The sequence below is a fragment of the Anas acuta genome, chromosome 2 (assembly GCF_963932015.1).
Source record: "Anas acuta chromosome 2, bAnaAcu1.1, whole genome shotgun sequence".
Lineage (NCBI taxonomy): Eukaryota > Metazoa > Chordata > Aves > Anseriformes > Anatidae > Anas > Anas acuta.
The window spans coordinates 23,844,786-23,867,129 of NC_088980.1; the positions used below are offsets into that span (position 1 = coordinate 23,844,786).

At 37.7% G+C, this 22,344-nt stretch overlaps 1 protein-coding gene across 4 annotated transcripts in view; it reads left to right on the forward strand.

Annotated features, from left to right (window-relative positions):
* Positions 1-22,344, forward strand: part of CDK14 (cyclin dependent kinase 14) — a 332,773-nt gene that overhangs the window by 75,398 nt on the left and 235,031 nt on the right. For all 4 annotated transcript variants that reach the window (XR_011093764.1, XM_068673922.1, XM_068673924.1 and 1 more), the window contains 2 exons: positions 9,919-10,164; positions 21,411-21,505. Coding sequence is in view for 3 of the 4 variants with exons in the window: in XM_068673922.1 (XP_068530023.1) it covers positions 9,919-10,164; positions 21,411-21,505 (341 nt within the window). In the remaining variant the exon portion in view is untranslated. The remainder of the gene's footprint in view (positions 1-9,918; positions 10,165-21,410; positions 21,506-22,344) is intronic.

The following is a 22,344-nucleotide window of genomic DNA, read 5'->3' on the forward strand; positions in this document are numbered from 1 at the left end:
TGACATAGCCTTAGAATTTAGCAAGAATAGGCATTTTGCTGTCAAGTCTCTCAAGATTTCTCACACTTCAGTATGGTAGTGGGAAGACTTTCTGCATTTATGGATACACCCTTGATTATTTCATGACTGGGGGGAGTGTTGGAGGACAAAATAAAAATATAAACCTGTAAACTCAGACTTAATGTAATGTTCATACAAAGCTACTAATAATGTGCTTAAGAAAAGAAAACTGCGTGAACTTGCATTGGCACATGGAGCCATCTGTTGGAGCAGGAGGTTGATATGGGAAAGGGATTGAAAATACATTTTTTTAAATCTTTATTTTTAAATGCTGTTCATATGGTTACAGAGGAGGAAAGACAACAGCTACAAATGGATAACTAAGTAAAAGAATATAGAAACCACCTGTCATGATTTCATGGGAGACACTTTCTCCCCTGTTCTGCCGGTTACAAGGAGCTGTTGGCTTGTGGCACTTGCTGGAAGCCATCTGCTGCGCTGATACCTCCTGCTCCGGTCTGCTCCACTGCCCTCCTGCTTGGCTTGCTGGAGGAGCAACCCTTCTGCTTCTGGGTACAGTAAGTCTTGAACTGGGTTAATGGAAGCAGCAGCCCTGTGCTAATTCGATGATGTGATACTTAATTTGTAGCAAACCTGAGCATCGGGCAAGTGAAAGGAAGAATTTATTTAGCAGAGTCCTCAATGCTAACACAGTTGTATTTTTAGGGCATAAGTACAGAGAGAGAGCAGTGCTCCCCGTTAGATCAGCTCCATTGAGTTTCTGTCTCTTTTCATGTATGTTACCGGCTGTCAGGGCTTCTGGGTGACCTTCAGCTGAGACCCTGTCCTTAGGTGACTCCTTGCTGCTGTTGTTGCAGAACAGGATTTTGTTGTGAGGATATAGGGAGGCTTTTATACACCTAAGGTCGAGTCTGGGCTCTCTTCAAAATCAACCCTTCTACCCTGTGAGGAGAGGAACATCAATTTTAATGGACTAAAAGCTCACTTTTTCTGGAGCTAAGCTTTGCTATGAACAGAACAAAAAATAATAATTTTAGAAATGCTCTGCTCCACCTTGCCTTATCCAAGGGACATATAATCATGTGCAATAATTCTTTACTCCTAGCATTATGCTTCATTTGGTAATCATGCTAATTTTTAAGCGTTAATTTAGCAGATTAAATAAGTGTTACAGTGCAGGTTTGGCTGGGGAGTTGTTTAAGCACTGCCCATAATAACCTAGAGTGCAATACTTTATTTTTCCTTGATTCAGGTGTTAAAACTTCTTCTCAGATTTGTATGATTTTGGGATTCCTATTTCAGGTCTGATCAGTTGGCCTTTATATGAGAGTGACTTGTTTCGCACTTGGCAATGCAGCACAGACATTTAATCTGCTCATTGAGTTCAGCCTTTCAGACAAACAGGGAGAATTAATGCCAGAGCTTCCAGTTCAAAAATGCTTCCATCTGGCACTCTAGTGACCTTTTTATATTTGTGTTCTTCCATATGACAAAGACAGTTGGTTTAACATCAGCTTTGACTTCAGAAAGAAAAAGGCCATTTTTGGAGTAAGCCTCTGAGATGGGCTGTCTCACAGATTTATGAGCAAGTTTGTGCAAGGTACAGCAAGGATCCCATGATGTCACTGGATACCACTTTCAGTCTCCAAGCTCTGTTTTCAGTAGTTGCTAGTTCACAGCTAGCATATCTGTATCCACATAAAGTTAAACAAATAATACCTGCGAGTTGTAGTTCTGGGACATTCATTGTAGAGCCTGTTACACCTAGAAGTTACCACACAGAAATGGCAGGCCATCAGGACAGGAAAAGAATTGTCTTATTTTATCATAATTTTTTTCCTCACGTCTTCCTTCATTGTCTGACTGTTACTCTGTTTCTTGTCCTTTGTTTTTTCCTCTTTATTTTTCTGTCTTACTCAAGTTCTCTCACTGCTTTTTGTAGCTGTGCCAATCAGATGTTCAAACCAAAGACCTGGTGCATCTAATCACAGGGAAAGGTGAATGTTGAAGGGCATCTCTTCAATGTGGGCCCGACTATGCTGGTTGTTCCAGTGTGTCACAGGTGATGTCTTTTAGCATTATGTGCTCTACGTCCCCTTTTGTAATTTTTGTTCCCTTATCTCATCACTTGTTCTTCCTTGATCATTTTCTTTAGCATGGACCGTACTTTCCCACCAGTTAAACTCTCTTCTCGATCTGTTCTTGTCTGTTTTGCGACTTGTGAGTGCTGCAGCTCCTTGCTGGGGCAGCTGCCAGCCTTCTCAGGGCAAATGGAGGGAGCGGCCTCCCCTCAAGGGAGCAGCTGAGGGCAGGCCCGCAGTTGCAAGGTCCCTCCCAATGCTTTGTTCTCCAAAGAGAATGATACTCAAGACTGTCAGTTCCCTTTTTTATTTTGAACAAAACTGCTTACAATACTCCAGAACATTCCCAAATGATGTTTTGTAAGTAGCAAATGTCAAATTCCAGTGCTGCCAGAATCGGCAAATGACTTGTGTAGTTCTCAATTGCCATGGTACCAAGGCACGACAGAAAACAACATGCTTATAGACGATAATGAAAACTCGTACCCAGAAAGGATTTTTCAGTGAAAATTAATGCCGGCCGTATGCTCTCAGCAATTCAGCTGTTGGGTTAGTAGTCACTTAACTATTTATGATTCTTTTCTTTATACATCTGTCAGCTAAATGCAAGTGCTAAGTCTTATTCTCAGCAATAATGAGATTGTTGTGCCACCTTCCAGAGGGCTTTGGCTCTACAAATTATAATCGATATCTTCATAACATTTCACTTAAAAAGCCCAAGTGCTTTGCAAAATTAATTAGTGCTCCTGATTTCTCCTTGTGACAGGGGCAAGATCGTTATTACAAACAGAGAAATGGAACTGCAGAGAGGTTAAGTGACTTCCTTGCCTCGAGTCATTCAGTATTTTTTTTTTCACATCATGGGTGCCAGATCTTGGATTTCTCTATGTAGGGTCCTTTTGTATTACTTCTATTGAAAACAGTGCAAATAGGGGAATTCAGATGTTCTATTTGGATTTTTTAGTAAGAATTTTGGATGTTTGCTCTGGTATTTACCCAGTTGACCAATTCTTTTCAGGATGCTCATAATGACAGAATAATGCTCATAAAAGAGAAGAGTAGAACTAAAACATGGATGGCATTTTTTTTTTTTGACATTTTTATTTAAGTATGTAGGTACCGGATGACCAAAGTGAAAATTTGTAGGATGCTACATGTAGGAATCCAAAGTCAGATATAATGCATCTTTCTGAAAGACATGATGAGGTTTAGAATAGTATGTCTTTACACTTTACAAGCATATATATTTTTTTCCTTTTGTGTGGTAGGATGTTTGGTCTGTCATGCCAAAGCTTAAGAAAAGATTGTTCTTTGCTACTGAGGATGTCTTTATTCCTATGAATAAATTCCAGTGATATGGGACAGCCAGTCTTTTACTAAGCACCCTACCAGGTAATTAATTCAGGGGACATACACAAATGTTTTAAAATTCATGAACCATAAGGACTATAAATTACTTACATGTTTTAACCGATTACTCTCACTCTTTAAATGCTATATAACTTGAACCAGTAACTGAATTAATCCAGAAACCTTGAAATCTAAAAATGCTGTTTATTTGGGAGCTTTGAATCTTGCCAACAGTGATGCACTGAAAAAAACTTACATTGAAACTGTATCGGGGCAACTAAATTTGATAGATCTATTTATTTATTTATTTGTTTATTTATTTTAACATTAAACGCAAATGAAGATTAAGGAATATTGCATGAAATGATATAAGGTGAATCAAAAGATATCTTTATTTAGAAATGGTTCCATGAGTGGTTACACTGCCTTTATTTAATGGGGCATATTATGGACTCTTGGATGGAGCAAAAATACACTTGTGATTTCTGTCTCTTCAGCAGTAATTTTTATGGGGAAAAAAATGATCTGCTTGCAGACATTATGTCTTGAGATATGATAAATACCGTGATGTTGAGGTGGGAGATGTAGGAAACTGCAGCCCAGTGATCCTTACTGATGTAATGATGATTAAGCGTGTTTATCCTACAGCAGCTTTGGGATCTCAAACTGACTGTGAGACTGAGTAGGATGAGAGGGGAAGAAAAGGCTGTCCGGGCTGTTTTGTTGTCTGTTGTACACCATCTCCTGATTCTGATAAGCAACTAAGAAAGTTGCAAAGTATGATCTGTTTTATGCTTTTTTTTTTTTTTTTTGGTTATAAAATTGGGAATTGTAAAGTGTATGATGTTTTAATGTTCTGTGTGTGGTTTTTTTCTTACTTAAAATATGTTTTTTCTTACTTAAAATAAATAAAAACACACACAGAGAAGCACTAAAATAACCTCTAGTACCAGAGTGCACTACCTTTTGTGGGGCTGCTTTTTATTTTGGTTTACATTGCCAGAACCTATAATAGCTCAAGTAATATTAGAATTGCTATGACTGTTTTGATTTGTGACTTAAATTGTCCTTTATTTGTTTATTTATTTATTTTTCAAAAGTAGAGAAGAGCACTTCAGGCAACTACAAGGTGTGTCTTTGTCCTGTAGGTTTTAAGTGGCAAAAAGACTTCTGTCTCTTCCTCTCTCATTTTGTTGTATTTTTTTAGTTAAGACTGACTGAATAATCGGGGAGAAATTTAACAAGTGGGTATAGATCAGCTATCAGGGTGTGCAGAGTGAATGAGACATCAGTTATGGTTCTGGTTACTACGTGGGGTATTGGCATAGTGTTTGGCAGCAGGGAGAGAAAAAACTAAGGGAAGTAAAACTGTATTTAACATTAATGATCCTTACGTCAGATGTAATCGGCAGGATGTTCATGGAGTGGTGCTTCTGTCCGACAACACCTAGGATGACAGGCATCTTTTTTTTCCAAGACTGGGATCAGGGATTCTCAGCTATTAACACTGCTACCTCACTGGGTAGGAACAAACATACATGGCTATTTTCAGATTTCCCATGAAGACACTGAGTCCCTGGACACTTTCTAAGTGCTGCTTTGGAAGTGCTTTTCCCATACAGTAACTTCAAAACAACAATAACAATAAAAAGAGTTTCTGTATAATTGCTTTGTTCTCTATGGAGAAGAGCAAGACTCCTTCCAAAGGGAGGTGCAGAGCTGGAGTCCAGTAGGTTGTCTAGGACTTTGGTCTTGGAAATGAAGCAGAGACAAGGTATTTATGTCCTACATATAGAGATTGTTTGTAGAAACACCATACATACCTTTCACTTTGTTTAGTTTTACCTTTTTTCCTTGTAGGCAAGTGTCACTTCCACTGAAACTGTCCATCCCTTGTCCTTGCCCCTCTGTAGCTGTTTATGCTTCCATCTCTTTCAGCATACTTCCTCAAAGAATCCTTGGTGAGATTCTTGCCAAGCTGGAGCTCCAGTGGTGGGAAGTAGGCACAGCTTCCCTCCTGTTTCGTGCCTGGGCAGCCGAAGGTTCCTAAAGTGAGAGGCAGTGAATCAGCCAGTGACTTTTCCAAGCCTTTGCAATTTGGTGCAAGGTTGGGAAGGAAAATAACACCTGCTCAAACTGCCCTGGCAAGGCAGAGTGTTTTGCTCTATTGCTTGTTGCATTTGTAATAATCTATAGGTATTAAATGTATTAATTAATTGGCTTTTCCTTTATCCTGTTTTCTATAAGGAAGAGAGAAGGCATAAACCGAGAACAGATTTCTCTGTTCCCCAAAGTTAGGGGATCTGCTGCCAGAAATACCTCTTCTGAAAGAGAGAGCTGTGACTACACTGCACCTGTTGTAAAAGCCAAGTAGTTTCTGAAGTAGTCTGTACATCTGAAAGTTATGCTTTGTATATTATTTGTGGTGGGAAAAGTATCAAATCATGGTAGAAACTCCAGAAGGATGGGAAAAGTTGCTCAGTGTTGACATACCTGAATGTTTATTTGTACAATGTTTTAAGTTTAAAAAAACTCACAAACAAAAAACACAGTAATTAAAATGCTGAATAGCTCATGATGATTGCTACATTTTCATTAAATGGATATCATATTTATACTCTCCTCTTTCTCTTGATAACATTTTATAAAGCATAATTATCATCTTGTATATGACAAACCAAGATACCACTTGTATTCTCTATGCATGCATTTGGGGTAAATATTTGTAATAGTTAAGGTGCCATTTATCACATCTTCTTGTAACACTGCTTTTAGATTATTGTGACATTTACAACATCCCAGTGAGTGTGTGTGCTACACTGTGTTAAGTACAGCATTACATGGATTTATAGAGTAAGGGCAAGAAGGGGGTGATGAATCATATGGATTGACTTCCTGTATGTCATGAGCTGTTACACTTGTTTAACTTTGTTTTTCATTCCAGTAACTGTAGCTAAGCAGATATTCAACAAAATCATCTGGTCTTGAGGCTGCAGTGGATGATTTTGTCATCTTTATTGGAATGCGTAAGGGAAGTTCTGCACGTAGGTTTAGTGAATGGGTAGTCCCCATTCTAAAGAGCCTGTGGCTTATGCAGATAACACATGAAATGAGGTATAAAGACATGCTCTGCCTTACAGATGGCAAAATGGAGTTAGAGAAAAATTCTGATTGACCCTGAAGAGCACACAGGAGCTTCTGAAAGAGGCTTTTGTGTCAAACACAGTGTTTTAATTGAAACATAGTCCTTTATCTTTCATGTAAAAAGCAAGCTGGAAATGAGACATTAGACTTGTGACTACCAGCAAGGAGTTACCAGATGGGACAGATTTACTTTTGTAAGAGCTTCAGAGACGAATTTTTATCTACATTTGAGTAGCTGAGATTTATAAAAAACATTTTTGCAATGCTGGTATAAGCAAAAATGATAGTTAAAAGGCAAAATCAGTGTAGTAGAAAAATTCAACCTGTGCTGTTCTTCAAAGTGATCTGGTCATCTCAGTGAAATCTAAAACCATTTCTGTGCAAAGGAAGGTTTCCAAAACATATTAAGGAACAGTTTGCACTGTTAAGTCACTGTAAAATGAGTTTGAAGATTAGCTGGAGCTCAGGATGGCACATCTGCATGCCCTTTAGCCAGTGGCAAAAGCAGGGTTACCGTGGTAGTTTAGTTCTTGCCGATGGAGGGAAAACTGAAGTCACTAACATGTTTGCTGCAACCTTGTGGTGTGTAATGCTGAAGTTGTAGCCTGTGCTCAGTACTTGTGTTTTAGACTCGCTCAGATTTTATAGAGCAGAATTCTAAGGTTAAGTTTGACTTCGTCTATGACGATGTAAAACAAGTGCCTAGATAGTTTCTCCTAAGAAAAACTCTTAGGCAAGGTAGATGGGTTGGAAATGTATATCCTTAAAGTACAGTAGAAGTTTGGCCCCATTAGTTTCTCAATGCTCAGCGGTCACTTGGTGAGATGTGTAATTAATGCCAGCAAACTATTGCAGACCTTGAGAGAGAAGTGATGAATGAAGAGCAGTCTCTGCTTTTGCAGTTCTCTACCATCTTCCATCTTCTTCACTGGTGATGCTGCTGTGCCGTGCACCCTCTGGGGTGCCTGACTTCTGCCCGGGGGACTGGCTGCTGCACATCTTGGTTCCAGCCATTCGCAAGTTTGAGGGTGGCTGTTAGAAGATGATGGCAGGGAATTTTATCCCACTCCTGACTCAATCAAGTGACCTGAAGGTGAAAGTGTTTCCCTGCAATATCTAATTCCAAACTATTACTGCTTCCAGTGCAGAGACGATCAATAGTAACAGATGTGTAGCTTTTTTTTTTTTTTTTTCATTTTTTTCTTTTAATGCAAGGTCTACTTAGCCCGCATTAGTGTATGACATGGAGACTTTCCAGTGGACAAAGAAATGAGACGCAGCAGTCGTGACATTGTTAACCATAACATGCTTGTAGCGCTTTAACCAGTCACAGGTGGCATTTTGTAATTTAAAAGAAAGACAAGTACGGCTTTTCACCTTTTCTCCCTATCCCCTGTCCCTGTTTTCTAGATCATAGGATTTCAGAGGCTAAGAGATACTTACTAATTTATTTGCATCCACGCTGATTAAGCAAAATGAAAGTGTTGCTATTTTAACTGGAATTTAAGTTTACATTATGTCAAAACATCTTTGTTGGTATAAGCATCACAAGAACACGAATCTGGAGAGGACAGTATGTGGGTGCATGCCTGTGCATAGTAGGTTTTCTAGGAAAAAAAAAAAAAAGAAGCCAATTAATTTTACAAGAAGGCTAATTAAAAATTCTTTGTGCAGCAGCTCTTTATCTTTTCTCTCTGAAGTAATAGACCAAAATTACATAATTGCTTTAATTTTGGCCTGAGAGAGTATTACCATTTGGAAAGAAGGGGGGCTGTTCCTCCCCTCTGTTAAAAGTTGGTTGGGTTTTAGTCCTGGAGAAGCCCTGTTAATGAGAAGAAACATGAACCCTTGTAAAGCTGGCTTGTAATGCTAGTAATGGCCTTAATTGGAGCTGAACTGGTGCATGGTAGTTTGGCCAGATGGCACCAAGTGAGAAGTGCACTTTAAATTTTTAACGTATGAAAAAAAATCTTTGATCTGCTGTTACGGCTGATCATCAAACCCATGAAATGCTAAAAACTCAAGGTATAGCCACATGGTACTTCTGTAAACAATTGGAATAAGTTGGATTTCAAGACACAGAATTCCTCAGCGGAAGAGGGAAAGAATAATTTTTTGAAGTCTGTGTTGCAGACATTTGGGTGATGGAGGAAAACTCCTAATTAGATTTTAAATTTATTTTTTGCTTCATGTTGCCCATTTTATGGCAGCAACTTTTCCACAATGCTCAAATTGTAGGTGCTTAAATGGAACATTACGCTTGTTTAAGTGTATGTATGAGAACAGTAGAGTTGATAGCAAATTATCATTTTCTACCCTTAAATACTTGCAGCTATCTTGGAAAAAATACATTGGAGATTCTTTTGATTTGCCTTAAGTTTCAAGGAGCATCTAGGGTCTGTCTGCAACACCTCTCATAGTTTTTCCCCATAGCCTGCGAGCTAAATGTGTTTCTATTCTTACTTACATAAAAGTGGAATCTCTTGTGCAGTATGCAGAAGCTGAAACCTCAAACACCCCCAACCACACCCCAAAACTTGTGTTGTGTTATTTTATGAAACAATAAATTGCAATGTGAAAAATACATAATATGCATAAAACTATGTAACTGGAGTATCTGAGCTCACTGTGCTGCTCACTGAGTTCTTGTGCATGAGAAGTAACCTATCTGGGTAGCTCTGGAAGCAAATTGCAGACTTCAGGGCTTGGCAGCATCGTACTTCACCGTAAGGAAGGATTGAACCTCTGAGCTTTAGTGCACTATTAAGCTGTGGTCTCACATTTCAGTGCCTGGGAATTGATTTACTGATTTCATTTTCTGAGACATATGGTGATAATAATAATAATAACACTGTACAAGCATTATTTAAAAATACAGTAATATACTGGTATTGGCTCTCTGGCAGGCCAGCACCAAAGTGCACACCCAAACTACCATCATTTATTTAAGTTTAGGCTCATCCAATTTTAAACAAATGGAAATCAATACTGCTCACAGATATCAGTAGCTAGATTGGAGGAAAAAGTGAAATGGCATTGTTGCTAGGATCAAACTGTATGAGAAAACACACAAATGAATTTGGCATATGTTCTTCTGTTTTTTTTTTTTTTTTTCTCTTCTTTTTAGTACAGAGTAAAAACATACAGTTTTTATTTTTATGACTGTTAGTGTGTGTCCCCTATGTAAAATGCATGTGTGATTTTAATATTTGAATAGAAAGTAAATGTCTTTGTGTTCCAGTGCCTTTTTTGATGGCTGATACATGGATCGATAAGACTTAAAGCCTGTTAAAATCAATGAATGCTTTTTTTTTCCTTTCAGATATGTGTCACAAAGATGTCTACACGGAACTGCCAGGGAATGGATTCAGTGATCAAACCTCTGGATACAATTCCTGAGGACAAGAAAGTCAGGGTCCAGAGGACACAAAGTAGTTTTGATCCATTTGAGAAACCAACCAACCAAGTGAAGAGGGTTCATTCGGAGAACAATGCTTGCATTAACTTCAAAACTTCATCTGCAGGGAAAGAATCACCTAAAGTCAGACGGCATTCCAGCCCTAGCTCTGTAAGTTCATAATGTTGATGTCTGCATGGCAAAATGGAGGATTTAACACTGAATAAATGGTTTCTTGCTTAAGAGGAAAAAGATTGCTTAGAAACAAAACAAGAAACTTGTGGCTGCCATTAAAAATGTTTCCCATGTATACTTGTACTGTTTCATATAAAATATAATACATAAAAAGAAAATGAAACTTTAAAGATAATACATTTTGAGATTCCTCTCAAATACCAGCTAATATATCTTAAGGGATTTCTAAGCATTTTTCTCTCCTGATCCTGCTATGGCTTTATAGCTGCTACAATGTTTATGTTGGAAATTTTGTGGAAGATTGCTTATTTGTGAGGAAGAATTCTTTCCCATGAAGTTTAGGAAACCGCCTGATTTTTTTTTTTTTTTTTGAGTTTTAGATTTATGTTTCAGATAAACTCAAGAAACATATCAGATTTGACAGATTTTGTTTACATTTCAAAACTCTCTTTTAAAATCAAGTAGTAAAACTAGCATTTATTTCCCTGTCAGAAACTGTCTGTGTGAGAGAGAGAAAACAACTGAGAAGGTGTTGGTGATATATCATCATTGTTGTTTCATCCTCAAGTACTTTGAATGAAACCAGATAAATAAAATGTCATGTCTTTCATGAATAATGCCCAGACAGATTTCCCCCAAAAGACCTTCAAAATTATTGAAATACTATTTCTGTTATGCTTTGGAAAAAAAAAAAATCCATAATAATGTGACCTTTGAGGTGAAGACTACAGATCTAAGCAGAACGTGTGAAATGCTTCAAATCTTAGTTGGCATGAAACAATTTTAAAGGTTGATTGCCCTTTTTCCCTCTTTTCTTTCTTACCTTTTGTTGTTGTTGTTGTTTTTGTTATTGGTTTGTTTTGCTCTATCTTCTGGGCACCACCTGTCCTCTGTAGAGAAGTTTGACTGAATTCTGTCAGACTTCTAAGAAGAAGCGACAGAGATACATTTTCTGCAGATGAGCTTTGTTTAACCCATGTGAATTTAATGGATAAGATATCATGTCTCTAGGGGACTGTCCTTTGGAGAAAAGGTTACATTTTAAAACGGAGCCATCTGTAGCAAAAAGAAATTTGCTTTTCCATCATTGTATAGTGTTATATAGCTGCTGCCAAAGATGTCTCCTGCATGTTCCAGATCAATCCATAACAAGGAGACTTTTCATAAAACTACTGTAGTCATTAAGGAAGGACGGAGCTTTTTCTTTTTTTTTTTTTTTTTCCTCAGCTTGTTTTGGGGGTGGTTGGGTGGTGTAGGCACTACAAGCACTATGCTATTCAGCAGCCTACCCATTGGTCAGACCCCAGCTATTTATTTATTACCAACACCTTTTAAATTAGAACTTTTTGGAAGATGAGGAACTCATACATTTACAGTTTGCTCCTTGTTTATTTGTGAGTGATGCCTGATTAATATTTGGCAGCACAACTGTCAATTTAAGTGATTTTTTTTTTCCTGAAAGTTCCTGAAATTTTTTAGTGTTAACTTGCTCTACATCTTAGCTGTTTTTGCCTTGTTCTTTACAGAAATTGTTGCTAGTTTCTGTTAATGCTTTACATAATTTTATATTAAAAGTGAAGGTTTTTCTTTGCTTTGCTTCCAGAATTTGGAAGCAGATTTATTTTGAAAGTGTTATTGGCATCGTGTTCTTTTCCAGAGGGCTGGTACTGCATTGTGCCCAGGCAGTGTCCTGCAATCCCAGGATTTTCTCCTGTTAATGATGTTAATGCTTCCCCTCCTACTGTGCTGCTGGTTAGATCCCTAGCTAAACACATGCTCTCACCAGTCTTCTCATGGGCTGAGTCACATGGGCTGGGGATGCCTCATGTTGGAAAGTAGATGCATAGGCATTTCCTGAAATACAATTCTGATTTCTTAACTTCCTGTAATTCTCCCTGGTTTTTATAGCTCTGCTCAGTGAACTCCCTTCTTCTGCTTCTAGGCATTGTTAGTCATTTTTTAACTCTTCCTCACAAAGAGTGCTCGGAAGAGCACCTGGCAAGGAATAATTTGTGGAATAATGAGGGTATTCTTGTCAATGAAGAAGGAAGAATAGGACTTCACAGCAAAAGGCAGTGCTACTGCTCCCCTGATTGCAGGTCACACCTGGTCCTGACTGGCAGACCCGAAATTCAAACGTCCAGGGCAGAGATGTGATCAAGCCGTTCCCTTCCCCTGAGCCTGACTACATCGCCTCAAGCACAAGATGTTCTGATGCACATTTCATTGAGCATACGTCTGTGTGGTTAGTTGCAGGAATTTGTCATTCTCTGGTTTTCAGTTACAGTTGAATTGACTGAGGGTTTTTGATTTATTCTTTTTTTTTTTTTTTTCTACTCTCAATGCTGTGTTGCAGATGTCCTTGCCACTTCCTCGTCTGATTATTCCTTCCTTTTCTTTCGTGTCAGAGGGCTGCTCCACATTCTCCCTTATAATTTAATAAGTTGCTTCCCTGGAAATTCTTCTGCCGTGCAGATGATGCCATTCTGAACCACATTTCAGTTTCTGTAAATATGCTTGAGCATACAACCATATGGGTTGTACTGGCTACGGTTGTGTAGTTGTGTTGCAGTTTTGTCTCTGTTTTCTATAAACTTTTTTTTTTTTTTTTTTAATATACTCTGACAGATGTATGCTACCTTTAATTTTCACTTTCTATGCTTGATTACTAGAGGCTCTGTATTAGAAAAAGAGTTCTTTTTAGTCTCTTCCCTTTCATCGTTTTAAGTCCTCTGTAGCCATCAGGTGAACTGATGTCTTGCAAAAGGTACATGGCTGAGGATTGCAGGCTCTGTATCAACCTGTATAACTGTCACCCACTTTCTACTCAGATGAAAGTCCCTAATTTGTCTCAAAAATAACATTTTTTTTTTAAAGAAATACCTTATTTATAATGCCCTGGGGTGCCAGCCTCTTTCTTGCTTAGTTTCAGAAGCTTTATCAGCTCCCTGGCAGTTATCAGCATCAGTGTTTGGTGAAGATCACCAAACAGTACTCAGCAGGTGGCATTTGATCCATTTTATGTTTTCTGTACCTTCTGAATGCTCTGTACCTTGTGATGGGAAAGATGAAACACAGAAGTTTATGAAAGCTGGAACTCAGTGTTCCTGCCCACGGATTGTCACTTGGAAAATAAATCATTTGCTCTTGAACACGCAGTAATTTTCTACAGTTACTGTCACACCTCTTTGCAACCCTGTAGAAACTCTGTTGTTAATTAGTGCAATAGCATGCACTGAGAAGCTAGCACATTATTTTTTCTTCTTATAAGACTAACTGAATTTTTACATTTAGTCTTTCCCCTGATACTTACATTCTTATTATTTAAACTTGGCTGGCCATGCCCTTGCTCTGACCCATTGCATCACAATAATAAGCATACATACATGTGCACATATATAAAAATATACATATATATATATATCTTTCCAAAAATCTTTTGTTGAGTCTTTTGCTTACCAAGGGAAGAAACTTGTTTTTCTCTGCTCCCCGTTAGAAGAAAGACTAAAAGAAATAGTAAAGCCATAAAATAAACTGGAAAAGAAAGGGAAAAAAAAAGAAGCCACAATTCAAAAGAACAAACTTATGCCCCTCTTCCCAAAATAACACTTGGTCTGGAAGATGATTTGACCAATTCTCTGAAAATCCTTTTTGAGATCCATGCTGTTTGGGCATGTAGCCATATTTATTGTTCTCTATTTCAAGGTGAAGTTCTATTGTATTCAGTATACATATTTTATATACTAGAATAATACTTTTGCACAGTGTGTAAATAGAATATTGCAGCTTTTATGAGCTAACCGTCTAGTCAAGATTTAGGTTCATGCTGGTACACATCAGTTTGTTCTCTGAATGACTTCAGATCCATGGCAATGAATTCAAATATCGTGCTAAGTTATATGTGCTACCTTTCAGCAGTAGAAAAACTAAGTGCAGTGAAATACTGATTATTCTTTTTACCAACAAACATAAATGTAAAAAAAAAAGTTATAATTGAATATGCAATGCCCTAGTGCACTCTTCTGGGGAGAGCAGCCTCTCCTGTTTTTCTAACTTCTGTTCATTTTTGGTCTGTTAAAAGTAACTTTCCTCCAAATAGAAAACAAATAGAAGCAAAATCATGAACTGATCCTATTAACTCATTGCACATTGATTACATAAAATATCTCACTTCAAAGAGAAACTAAAGTCAGAATTTTGTGTAAGTGGGAAGCATCTTTTCTGTCTGCCTAAACACTTTGCATGCATTCTCACCTTTCTTCCTGTTGAGGTGTACGGAACCTTTTCCATTTTTAGGAACCCACTAGTTACAAGGGTAGGTGCATTCTTCTTGGATAATACTTCTTTTATTAAGGTAAGATGTGTTCAGAGCTCTGTGTAAAGAGCTGACTTTTCTTTTCTGGCTAGAGGGGAGCTTCAAGAATCTTAACCTGGGGGATAGTCTTTAACTGTTAAGGCAGATAAAATGTAGCAGTTGGTCCAGCGACTGTGATTTGGTAGCCTGCAGAACAAGTAAACACCTTTACAAACAGCACCAAGCCCTTTCACAGAGCTCTGTGGTAGCTGTGGCTCAGATTGCTCATTTATGGCTGCATGATAAAGGGATGGAAAGATGGCAAGATGATGTAATCTGGTAGTGGGAGAGCTCAGGTTAATGCTCAGGTTGGATTCTTGAACATCTCTGTATCCTTTGAACACAATTCTAGACAACAGTCCACCTTTTGCAAAGTTTAAAATGAAGTAAAAGAATGGGATTGCATTGGACCTGTAATTGCATATTGGGTCAAACCTTAAGGGCACTCATTACTGTGAAATTTGTGTATGGTTTTGTAAAATGCTTTTACCATTGTGAAAAAGAAGACAAATGTAGATTGGTTTAAAAAAAAAAGAGTCTACAGGTTTTGCAATTTAATCTGTTTTGACTCTTGGCCTACCTTTCACTTTCAAGTTATTCTAGCAATGAATTTATTTCTTTTCAGTCATAGAACAAAACGGATCTTTAGTTTTGGTTTTTAATAATTTACAAGGGTACTGTGAACATAATATTTTTCCCTTGAGGATGGCTTTATATTGAAGTTTAATATCCCACAGTTAAAAAAAAAAAAAAAAAGGATATTTAAAACTTAAGCTTAGGAGTGTGATGGCTAAGTGTGACATTCACAAGCTGTTTTGCAGTTATGAAAAATGCATGAGAACATAACCCACACAGCTTGTATAAGAATAGTCAGGTGATTTTCAGTGTAATTTTCCATTAAAGTTCTCTTTACTATATAGATTTTGAAAAAATCTGAAGACAGGTATTCACATATAGTGTGAGGACTCTGTAAGATCTTGGGATAGCTCTGTTACCTTCCTATGGTCTGTATCAATGAAATGCTTACTTGAAATGACCTGGTCAGAACAGACTCCTTCCTCTCACGTCTTTTTTCTCTGTTATTTTTAAAACACTAATGTCACTTTGAAATAGCTTCTTCTATTTCTGTATTCAACATTTTGGCATACTCTTTCTATCTTTGTTACTACAATCTATATTTCCTTAGCCAGAGAAAAAAAATCTAATCTTGGTTGCTGAAAGCTGTCCTACAAAATATACCCACTCCCAGTGCTCAGTAGTGTTAGCCTAATCTTGTGCTGGGAAAAATGTGGGCTACTAATAAGAAAACTATGTGAACAGCAACTATTTTCAGAAAAGGTAAAGCATAAAAACAAACAAGTAAAACTCAGTCTAGTTCTAGAAGGGAAAGAAGTGCACCATTTTGTGCTCTGGTCCTCCTTGCAGGTGATGTTATCCACTGAAGTCTGTGCTGGCTTCTACAATGACTTGGGGCTATTTGTAGTTCTTCAAAGGCTTGAGAGCCTTTACTCCCTTCTGTCTCAATATCTTGCCTATCTTTCCCATTTGGATTCCATAAAAGATTTCTCCCAAGCATGAAGATTCACTTTTCAGTGACTCTCCAGTAGTACCAGTCTCTCACTGGTTGTTTGTCTCCTATTCAACCTTTGCCCATTAAAGTTGAGGGTGTTGAATCTTTGTTGGATGTACTTGTATCTCTTTTTTTTTTTTAGTTTTCGAAGTTTTTTGTTGTTGTCTCCCTCCCTTCCTCTCTCCCTCCCTCCCTTTCTTCCTAGTTGTGATGCTGAGCAATGGGCAGATTTATGCCTAGGCAGTCTCACTGATGTGCCGTATATACAAATCTGTAGCTGTAGGGAGAAAATCTCTCTTTAGCTTCTACCTCACAATAAAATCACACACAAAAAAAGTCATAGAAAAGTTTTGAAAGCTTAAACAAACTGAAAAACAGCACTGTTAGAACAGCCGTGTTCCGCTGGTGTTTTGGAGGGTTAAAAATTACTGATGAGGAGTAAGAAAAAGGAAATAATAATAATGAGAAAAAAAAAAAAAGTAAATAGTGGCTGAAGTATTCTAATAGTTGAGCTTCAAAAAGTAGCTTTGAACAAACATTTATCAAAATATGTGCATTCAGCTAAAATTAATACTATTTTCTGTTGAGAAATCTTGTCTGGGTCAAAGTGGAAGACTGCAGCAGTTTTCTAAAATGTAGGAAGACTTCTTGAGAGTCTGCTGCTTGTGAGATATGTCAGTGGCTTATGCAAGCATTGTAAATGTGTTGTGCTCTGGATATGTCTTGCTTGCTATGCGTATTTCAGTCAACCATATCCTGGGCAGAATATGGGACTCTTGTGACTCAACAAACACAGTAGATCTCTGTGAACATGTATTCCAATATATTTTACTGGAAGGAATAAAATATTCAGAACAAACAAAAGATGATATTTAGAAGTGAATTCTAAATGTTGAATTGTAATATTACCACTAAAAAAGGTACCATTATCTTGCTGTAACAAGGTGTTTTTTTAAAACAAAAATGGTTGAGAAAACTAAATATGGAGAAATCTGATTAATAAAGTTCACGGCTGTGAATCTGAAAATAACCATATGAAACAGGGTGCAATAATTTAATAGGTGGCAATTGTGATAATTTTTAGTAGTCACAGAATTTCAGATTACTTAGATCCGTTCTGTAGACCATTATTTAGATCCCTTTAAACTCAAAATTTAAGTTTTGGGAAGCTTCATATCTTTGTTTTATGTGAGTCTAACCTGGTGTTATAATCCAGAAATAGAGGTAAGAAATGTCTGAGCTAAGCAAATGCAAGCAATTGTAAGTTTGAATCAATGTGAGGCTTCATTAAAAAAAAAAAAAAAAAAAGTAAATAAAAATCAAAAAGTCTTTTGGTCCCTCAAAGTATTGTCCCGAATCACTGTGGTAGTATATGGAGATTTTTGATTGTAGAATTAAGTATGGGAATATAGTACGATTCAGAGTAGCTAAGCAACTGCAATGGTCTGCTGATTATTATTATTATTTTTAATTTTTTAAATAATCCTCTGAAGTGCTTCCCTACATCAAATACCTTCAAGAACTGTGCATCTTTTAAAATTGCATAATCAAGGAAGAGTAATGGCCATTTTCTCAAATGGAGATCTAACAGCATGAGAGTGTAGACCTGTGAGCAGTCCCATTCAGTGATCCAGCTGGAGCAAAGGGACGAGCTCCACTGCTGAGGAGCTGTCACCTGGAGAGGTGAGATCAGCCACATTGTTTTAGTGCATGTGGGATTAATAGTAACTACTAGCAGTACTAGCAGTTTTTTTTTTTTTTTTCTTTTCTTTTTTTTTCTTTCCTTTTTTTCTGGTTTGCTCTTTGTTGAATGGGCACCAGACAATGGATTCAGGCTGCCCGTGAGGGCAAGGGGAGCATGGCAGATCAGTCTTGCTGCTGTGACGCTGCATGCTCTGTGACGCTGCATGGGGTGGCCACAAAGACAAACTGGCCAAAACCAGCACCTTTTTGGGGCAATAAGGAATGAGCTCTTCCTCCCAGTCCTGCCAAATGCAAGCTTTTATCATTTAGCTTGTTCTTGGTGAGGATGCATCCGCTCCCAGGAGGAGAATGAGTCAAAAGGCATGACCTTAGGTCAGTGCCTCTGGCAGCTGGAATATGGGGATATGAGCCTGAGGTTGTAGGAATAATTACTGCTGCTGATTTACTGTGTGGTAACGGATTAAAGGCATCCTGTTTCCTATCAAGATCTTAAGGCATTACAAGTTGTTGTGACCTTTTATATTATGGTTTCCAGTGGTATAAAATTAAAGTAAATCACAGTGTGAAAATAAGAGTGGATGTGAAACACATGTATAAGCCGTGTCCTTTTCCTTCCTCACTATATGAGGAAACCAGCACTGAGCTATTCACCATTAACTGCAGCAGCCTTGCCACTCTGAACAAAGCTACTCACTGTCTGTTTGCTCACTGCTGCTTGCAATATGGAAAATACTTTGCTATCCCTCCTCATTATATGGGATACATTTAAACATCTCGATACTTCTGTAGTTTCATGATGCTGCATTAGTCCATAATTAGACACTTAAATGAGAAAGTTACTTGAATAAATGTTTTAGTCACCTCTGTTACTGACATCTGTAATACCACTGTGGTAAAAATAACAACAACAACAACAAAACCCACTTGCATTTCTAACCAGGCAGAATGTCTTTTTAAGTGCAGATTGGGAGATGAGCATATTACTCCCTTATCTGTAATGAAGTGGTCCCAATAATGCAAAAGGAAGATCAGAGAGTTCCCATATGGCATATTTTCATCAGTCTATTCATGTTTAGGACTTGGATAACGAAGTAATAGATTGTTCTGTGTATTGGAAGGAGATGAAAAGGCACAATTTTGCAAACATACATGTGTATAGCCTGATATCATTCAATAGAAGGCTGGGATCTTAGTCCCAGAAAATGCACGTATATGCCAAAGTGCCAAAATTATGGCTCAGAACAAGTTTTGTAAATTTAGTTGAGTAAAAAGAATGTTTGTATTTTCTGGTTCATGGTTAATTGGCAGTAATGAGGATTATAGGTCCCAAGTCATCCTACCTGGGATGTTCTTGTCTGTTTATTGGAGCAATTTTTAGGCTCAGATGATTTTAAACTTTTGACTATGGTTTTAAAAGAATTTAGTCACAGCTGTGTTCTGCACTGCAATCATACACTGCATGCTTGCCTCCTTCCAGAAAACTGAAACCTGAGTACTTGTAAATCAGGCGTAAGATCCCAAATGTGAGTCTGTACTGTGTGCAGCGCAGGGCATGGCTTAGAGTCTCCCAGTTGAATTCAACCCTAAACATGCTCGATTTGCTTGGCTGCTTTCCTTTGCAGTATTACAAACGGAGTGATACTGAGTTATTCCCTGAATCTGAAGTGAGCATCAGTGCTGATTCTCCAGAATTTCTGCCCTGTATTCTTTTGGTTGGTTTGTGTACAGAATGTCTGAGTGCTGCAGTCTAAAATATCTCTAGGTGATACCGGTGGCAGTTGCAGTTCATTTTTTTTCAGTGTCTTTCTGGTCTATGGGGAGAGTAAAAAGCACTTTTCTTCCAGACAACTGGAAGATGTGGACACCTGGGAAAGCAGGATATACTTCAAAATGTCTGCTTAACTCAGATATTTTCCAGGTACTTCATGATACGTTGCGTACAAAAATGCTTATCCTAAACTACTTCAGATTACTTCTTTTTGTAAAAGTGAGGATTAATTCACAGCAAAAATGGCCCTTTAACTGAATTTAAAGTGCTTAGGATTAAAACTTTCAACTAACTTTTTCATTTCTGCTCTACACTGGTATGGAACCTCAAGTACTGTGTGCAGTTTTGGCTGCCACAATGTAAGAAGGACATAAAACTATTAGAGAGCGTCGAAACGAGGGCAATGAAGATAATGAAGGGTCTGGAGGGCAAGACGTATGAGGAGAGGCTGAGGTCCCTTGGTTTGTTCAGCCCAGAGCAGAGCAGGCTGAGTGGAGGCCTCATGGTGGCCTGCAGCTCCCTCACGAGGGGAGTGGAGGGGCAGGCGCTGAGCTCTGCTCCCTGGGGACAGAAACAGGACCTGAGGGAATGGCATGGAGCTGGGACAGGCAGGGGGTTAGAGAAAGATTCTGCACCCAGAGGGTGGTAGGGCACTGGGAAAGGCTCCCCAGGGCAGTGGTCATGGCACTGAGCCGGCCAGAGTAGGCAGTAGTATTGACATACATTAAAAAAAATAATGATAAATATATATATATATATATATATATATATCGTTTATTACTAAAAACGTGTATCATTCTAGTCTGTGTAATTGTAGACCAGGACTTCATTCATGAACGTTGAAATTATAAAAAGCAGATAATATATTGCATCATTTGCAGCAACATTTATTTCATAGAATAAAAATTAGGCAAAATGATTTTATGCAATGTAATTCCTCATAATACATCTTCTCTTTCTCAATTTTTAATATCAGCTTTCCAAATTAATCATTTTCATGTCAGATGAATTTCTATTTTTGCAGCTTGTATGGTGTTCTTTGTGAGGCATGCATAGCAGCAGGGCAGGCAGCAGCCTGGCACAGAGGTGGGCTGAGCTGTCTGGCCCTCAGCAAGGCGCCGTGTTCAGCTTGCTTCCATTTTCAACCCTGCATTTAGGCTGCAGATGTTGAGGCTACAGGATTTTATTCCACTGTGCTGCATATACATGCCATTAAAAACATGGTGTGTTTGTATCCACAAGCTGAAGACAGTAAACATAATTCAGAAGCAAGATACTTTCTTTAAATGTGCTATCTTGTAGTATTTTGATGACTGAACAGTGGTAGACGTGCAGAAGGCACTGACTACTTATACAATGTTTTTGGGTGGGCTGTAGATTAAAATATATATATTTTACTTAAGAAGCTTGTGTAATCTGATTTTGTAGGGCAGATTGAAACTGTTGCTTAGATCTCTTAACAAAGATGAGCAGGTTTAGCTGCTAATGATCCTTTTCCCTGTACGAAGTGATATATGTGAAAAATGAAACAGAAATCTCCCTTTGATTAAGAACAAAATCCTTTTGATAATTCCAGTGATTTAAGTATATAGTTGATATTGAAAACCACCATCTGGGGTGTTGAATGATGTTTGCTTGAGTAGCCTATTCAGTCATTTTATTAGCTTTACTATTAATTTTTTTCTTTTATTGTTGGCTGTTAATAATGTGCAGGTCTATGAGTTTTCATTATGGCCTTTGATCTCTGAAGGCTGAATCAAAGCAATTAATGTTGTGGGTGCAATACATTCTGAAAGGTCTCTCTCTTTTTTTTTTTTTTTTTTCAGCCTACAAGCCCCAAGTTTGGAAAAGCGGACTCATATGAAAAGCTGGAAAAACTAGGGGAAGGCTCCTATGCTACAGTATACAAAGGGAAAAGCAAGTAAGTGCTGGTTTCTTCTCTCTCTCTCTCTCTCTCTCTCTCTCTCTCTCTCTTTGTCTTTCTTTTCCTTCTTTTCTTTCTTTCTGTAAATGAAAGTAAGCAGAAACTACTAAGTGATGTTACTGCACCTTGTGAATGAATGCGCAGTGCTACTGATTTTTGTGTGCTCGAGTGAAAGAGGTTGAAACCATATTGCAGAGGTACCATTACTTCAGAACAAGATGAGATTCAATCTTGTTAATCTGATGTTTTCTTTGTACTTTATTGTTCTATTACTTTTTCAATAACTTTACCAAATTAAATGTAAGATATTTAGTTTCTATAGATAAGAGCACAATACACTGTCAAGTAGATTTTTTTAAAGTCCTAAGAGTAATGCTGAATATGTGAAATGAGTTTGTTGGTCTTTTGTTCATCCTTATGAAAAGCTTGAATAAAGTACCATGAAGTGAATGAATGGAATTTTGGACTAATGTAAGTTCAGTTTATTTACAAGAGTAGCCTTTGGGAAATAATGTTCAGACACATCTTGCAACCACTCCAGCTCAAAGGAATCTACTCTATACGTGAAAAATATATATTTTCTGCCAATTTAATGTTTTGTTACAACATTTTTTTATCCCTAATGTGCTAAGTACTTTTATATTGTATAAAATAACTTGGTAAAATACATAAAATACACTTCATTAGCTGTTGCTTCAGTTGAGCATTATCTTCTGTCAAGCAGTTTGTCTTATGCTGTAAAGAAGTTCATATATTTAATCAAGTTTTCATAATCAAATTTTCAATAAAAACAGTTTTGAGAGGGATATTGGGTATATGCCATATCTTTATTTAAA